The 6,000-nt window shown below is 46.0% G+C and overlaps 1 protein-coding gene across 1 annotated transcript in view; it reads right to left on the reverse strand.

The window, feature by feature from the left end:
* LOC119385877 (E3 SUMO-protein ligase RanBP2-like) overlaps positions 1-6,000 on the reverse strand; it is a 113,761-nt gene that overhangs the window by 69,104 nt on the left and 38,657 nt on the right. The window contains 2 exon segments of the mRNA XM_049414142.1: positions 3,884-4,055; positions 5,809-5,864. Coding sequence (XP_049270099.1) covers positions 3,884-4,055; positions 5,809-5,864 — 228 coding nt within the window.

The following is a 6,000-nucleotide window of genomic DNA, read 5'->3' on the forward strand; positions in this document are numbered from 1 at the left end:
AGTGTTGTACCGGCATAGAAATGAAGAAACGCGCCTGATGATTGAAGCATGGCATATCGAGAATAGTGGTAGCGCATGCGTGAGCCAACCGTCGATTAACTTGCATAAAGATGAAATCAAATGCCTTAACAGTTATCTTCCACGTAGACCGCCACGCGTGCCGGATTGATAGGTTCGCCGGTTGCATGGGCATGCGCAGATAAGTTTTCGTGCCTTCTTTCTTTTCAGCCGTTGTGCGTCTCTTCAGTTGTTAGTCGGCGTTTGTGGTGTCCTGATCTCTTTCTTGTGTCCGTGTTTGCACGCCCTGTTTCTTTTTAGAATGATTACCAAGGCACCATTGGCTCACACGAAACGTTTCGAAACCTCAGCGAAGCCATCACAAGCGCGAGCGAGATTGCGTAGTTTTGTTTCCGTGGTCCTTCGGCTTTTGCAAAACAGCACAACGAAGAGGCTACTCCTGCCTCGAAGAGCTAAGCGCGGGTAATGCAGGTAAGCACGACCACTTGAATTCACCCACGGCAACAGTAAGCTGCGGAACACGGTCTTGATGCTGGAGATCAAGAGGGCACAGAAGTGTCGCATCTGTCAACGTCGCAGGATAAGACAGGCAAAACCGGATCGAGACGACGCATGTCAAAACGAGGCATTATTTCCAAAGCATTTATCGGTTCTTGAACTACGGTGCAGCTGGGTAAACAACTGACAGCTATCGAATTGACGCGATGTCCACTGACAAGCGATGAAATTTGCGGAGAAGGAACGAATCTCGCCAACATCAGCTCCGATGTCTCAAGTGCACCAGCTGTTTGTTTTCGGTTTCTCAATCAAACGCACCTGATAAAGACAGCAAAGCATCCGAGTCTTTGCCAACAAATGACTGCTCGCGAGGCTAGACACGCGGTTTCACCGGGATCACCAGGAAAACGAGCGCTTAGTTAGTCTACAACGCTCGCATCAGTTCGCAGTTGCACATACCTGGTTGCGGAGGGAGTCCGAACCTTCGCAGTCCTTTTTACGAGATAATCCAGTCCAAACTTACACCACTGGCATAACCGCGAACAACGCTACGACCACCGCTACACAGAATCCCGGTGATGGAGCAAGCCGACCAGCCAGCCATAGCTAGTTCTGGTGCCAATGCAAGCCAAAAAGCGATGGTGCAACATGGCGGCAATGACATTATTCGGCGCTCAATCTTCACAAAACCATAGCCTCTGAGAGGTGCAACTGAGGCTGAGGGGAAAAAAAAACGTTGTTTTCAAGCGAGAGTTTAGACAGATTCATACAATATTACTAATAATTCTGTTGCAGAAAGTGATTTACAGAGTGCTATTGTACTAAATTGAACATTTTACCAACTAGTTGTTAGCGATAGTGAGAAACGAGGCAGAGGCGTTGCTTTTGTGTGTTACAAATTTTGGTAGCAAAGTTTACGTCATGGCTGCCATAATTTAAACCAGAGTTCTTCAATCATACCAGTTGCGAAACTGCGTTCCGAAACCCGGACATGCCATTGGCCAATTCTGCGGGAGTTAGCAGATTGTCGCGCCATCTGGGAGCTACAATACAAAACACTAAATTGCCCCTCTTGCGTGCGCTCTTCGCAGGCTGCTCAACGCCGCACGCAACGCTGGCGTTGTCACCGCCATGCTGGCCATGCCCTTGGCTTGAACGGCGCCGCTGTCAGCTGTTTTCGCTTTGCACAGGTAGTAATAAAAGGCGTGTCAAAGCGTCTAGTTTAATTTGGTCGAAGGAGCTGTTTGCAATTTCGTGCTACGATGCTTCTGATTATTTCACTGCGCCCTAATTATTTTTGTTACTCCTCGTTTGCTCACCTGAAAATGTGTGCTGTGCTCGAGGACAGGCTACTCGCGGGAAATTTGAGATGACGAATCTTTGAAGTGTTCCGCTCTGCGGTTACGTTGTGTCTCACAAACATGATGTGAACGATGGTCGCACAAACTAGACACTGATACGGTGGAGTGAAAACCAAAGCACATCAGAACCGACCAGTACATACCATAAATTGGCCGCTATGTCTTGCGCTCAGCGGTCGCTTCCAGTAACCGCGAAACCAATGGGACACAGGGTGGGATATCATATAGTAATGAAATTACGATGATAAAAAAGCGGAAACATTGAACAATGCTATGTACTTGCAAGTAACGCTCCAAGCGCTGTTTTCTTTTCTGGTAATATGTTCGTGGAGTCTTTCCGAAGGTACCGGCGCATTTTACTTGCAGACGACACGTTTGCTGCTCGGGCAACGTCGTCTGCTGCCGTTGACAGACTTACCCGTACTTTAGATAATTTTGCAACGCGCAGCGTACGAATTGATGTAGTTACTGTGTCGACATTTAAATACCGAATAAAGTGGAAATGGTACTGCCTAAAGCATATCGTCTGCATCGTGTGTTTCGCCGGCGGCACTCGGCAGCTTACCAGACTCCCTGCAGTTTTGCACTTTTGCGCGCTCGTTCAACACGATGAAATATGCCTAGGAAATGCTCGGTACCCGGTTGTCCATCAAGCGGCAACAGCACCCTACGCAGCGGCGGCACAAGCACAAGGTCAGTGCATTTTTTTGAGGTGCCGAAGACGCAGGAGCTACGAGAGAAATGGGAGCAAGTGCTTTTAGGAAGGGGCGAAGCATTCCGTGACCGCAGTCTCATCTGCGAAAAACACTTCGCCCCCGAGGACATCATTAAGTGCTGGACACATAACATTCAGGGGAAAATTGTGGAAATAAGGAGAGAGCGGTGGGACCTGAGGGAGCATGCAGTTCCCATACATTCGCATGAGGCAGAATTGCACACTGACCCAAGCACCGACACAGCAGAGGGTGCTTCTACACAAGACTTCAATGGCTGTTGCCCAGTTACTGAAGTTCAAGAATTATTAAGCATTAAGCAGCTCTATAGTTGGACCATTCAAAGCATTAATGAAGATACATTCGCCCTATACAAGCCATCTGTGCTCAATTCGGTCCTCTTCATTGACAAGGCAATTATTGTGGAAAAAAAAGGACGCATCACAATAAATGCTTCCGGAAAGGTAGTGGCGCCTAGGACCTTCCAATGCGCTACGGATGCACAAGATGCAAGCAGTCTGGTGGCACTTGCGGAACGGCTAGAAAATTGAAGCTCTGCCAAGGATACACAAGCAGAATGGCTAGCAAAGCACAAGTGCACAGTAAGAAATGTGCCATACTTGCACACAATGCAGTATGCATGATGTGCAGGAGAGAGAGAGACAGGGCTGTGTCAGTGAAATTCAATATCTCCCAGAAGACCACACTGAAGAAAGCAAATGTTGCCCTTGGAAAAAAACTGACCCGCAGTTATGTGGCAAAAAGAAACATGCAGCACGAGAGGCAAGCACTGAAAAAACAGAACAGGCGATTGAAGAAAGAACTAAACATAAGAAGTGCCGAGGACCTGCCACATGCCCAACGTGCGGCGTTACGAACAGCACTACAATCACTCAGAAGAAAATCCAAAAAAGAGATGCGCTACGAAAGGAATGGCTAATGAATTGTCTTCTGCTCAGAATTTCAAGCCCGAAAGCCTATCGCTTGATCAACAACATGAAAATGCTTCCCCTCCCATCAATGAACAGGCTGCGTCAAATTCTGAAAGGCATGCCATGCCAATTTGGATTTAACAAGACAGCTCTAGAGAGCATTGCTAGCCACATGAAAAACAAAAAAGGGTTCAACTGCTACGGAACATTAATATTGGATGAAATGAAAGTGCGACAAACAGTTGAATTTGATCAGAGCAATTTGAAACTTGGAGGCTTTGTTGACTATGGCAAAGACAGCACTCAAAAAGACCTTGCAGACCATGCCCTTGTGTTCATGTATGTGCCTTTATTCAGTAACTGGGTACAGCCAATCGCCAGCTTCGCCAGCAAGGGAGCTGCACCAGGTGATGTCCTTGCCAGGCTTGTGCTTGAGGCTGTTCTCGAACTTTTCAAGCAAAATGCAGTAGTGATAGCAGTCGTCAGTGATGGTGCCGGGAGCAACAAGGCCATGTGGGCGCAATTCAGGATATCTGGAAGATGGAAGGTTGCTGTGAACAAAGTGCAACATCCCTGCCTGCCAGGGAAGCATCTGCACTTCTTGTGTGATGCGCCACACATGATAAGTGCATACGCAACCACTTGCACAAGCACAATGTTGCACAGGTAAGCTCTAAAAAGAGAGAATTTAGACATACCGTGCAATTCATTTGCATGTGTTTTTCTAGGCTGGAAACTGTGAAGTTGCCTACGATCACTACCGGTTGCTGTACAAAGCCGAGGAGAACCAGCAGCTTCGTATTGTGCCAAAGCTGACGCAAGCACACATTGAACCAGACTGCTTGCGCAAGATGAATGTACGCCTTGCTGCACAGGTGAGAAGGCACAATTGAAATGATACAAGCAAGCAATGTCAACAATATTAGTTAACATTATTACTGTTGCGTTTGTTGTGTCAAAAGCACAATATGATTATGAGGCGCGCATAGTGCAACAGTGCTAACTTGTCTTACCGTTTGTACCCTTATTTCAGCTTTTCAGCCGTGGAACAGCCATAGGCTTGGAATTTTACAGGAACCAGGGGCTCCCAGGACTGGAAAACAGCGAAGGCACCGAAGTTTTCACTAAGGAGCTGAACGACTTGTTTGACGTTCTCAATGCAAAGCTGCCAAAAGAAGGAATCAGGCCTGGGTCATCGAAACAAAGGTGAAATGTGTGCAGTCTGTGCACAGAATGTGTGGCCGCTTAATAAGTCAATACACCAGCGTTTTTTTTCTTTTTGGCCAGACACCATACCTCGTAAAAAATGGCAATGTTTGTTTTACCAAGTCGGATATGCAGTAAATACAAGAACATCTCAAAGAAGAAATACTGTATACAAAAGAGAATACATACATTTAAAAAAAAAAACTCTGATAACTCCAATGTGGTGAAACAGAAATGGTAAAAGTAAGAGCAAATATCGCTGGGAACCTCTAACACAAGTCCCATACAAAATGGATGCCATAAAGAATCATTCAGAAGTGCACCAAAACTCTATAACGTCGAGGCTTGGCGATATATAGCGCAGAGTCGACACACACTAATTGGTTACATTAAAAAAATTTCAACATAGTTTACGCCAGCTTTACTTACTTATAATGCTTTAAGGGACACTAAAGGAAAATATTAAGTCGACGTTGATTGTTGGAATAGCGTTTCAGAACCCTCGTAGTGCTTGATTTGTGCCAAGGAAATGCTTATTTTGGAAGAAAATCGCGGCTTTAGCGCACTTCAAATCACCCGCCCTGAACTCTGACGTAGCAGTTTCATGCCCAACCTTACCAAGAGGCAGCCATGGGCCACTCCGAAACTGTATAGTTCACTGTACGGAGCTTAGCTTGGCCAGCAGCAGAAGTAGAGTATCAACAGTGCGAAAATAGCGAGAGCCAAACAGACGCAGAAGTATGCGATACCGAAACTACCACTGAGACAAGCAGCACGGTGAAAACGGAACTTTTGAACCACTCGCGGCCGTTCCCCATGGTAACGCCAAGAGGTTTTTTTCCCATGAATCAAAGAGAAACGAACAAGCAGCATTTTATTACGTCTTGTGATGCACGGAAGGTTCTTTTTTATCGCAACTAGTTTGACTACTAGTGGTTAATTGTACTCGGGACTCTTTGACGTCATCGGGATCACTTCGAAAATGTCCCACTCGTGGCGCACATCGTGTCCTACCTTACCTTAATTTCTCGATTACTAGAGCACTGCTGTTGATACTGTTGACGTTTTAGACGTTCTCACCCATTGACCTTTTCACTCTGACATGAATTGTTGTTTGCCTTTAGTGTTCCTTTAACCTGTGCAGAAGAATCATTTTTTAAAATTATGCAATTATTGTTTATTCATGCTGCTCACATAAGAAATGTTCCCTAACCTTGGTGTCAAACCATAAACGTTGATCTAAGTGTGTTGGTGAAATGTAAGCATAGCATG

Source organism: Rhipicephalus sanguineus, chromosome 3 (assembly GCF_013339695.2).
Source record: "Rhipicephalus sanguineus isolate Rsan-2018 chromosome 3, BIME_Rsan_1.4, whole genome shotgun sequence".
Lineage (NCBI taxonomy): Eukaryota > Metazoa > Arthropoda > Arachnida > Ixodida > Ixodidae > Rhipicephalus > Rhipicephalus sanguineus.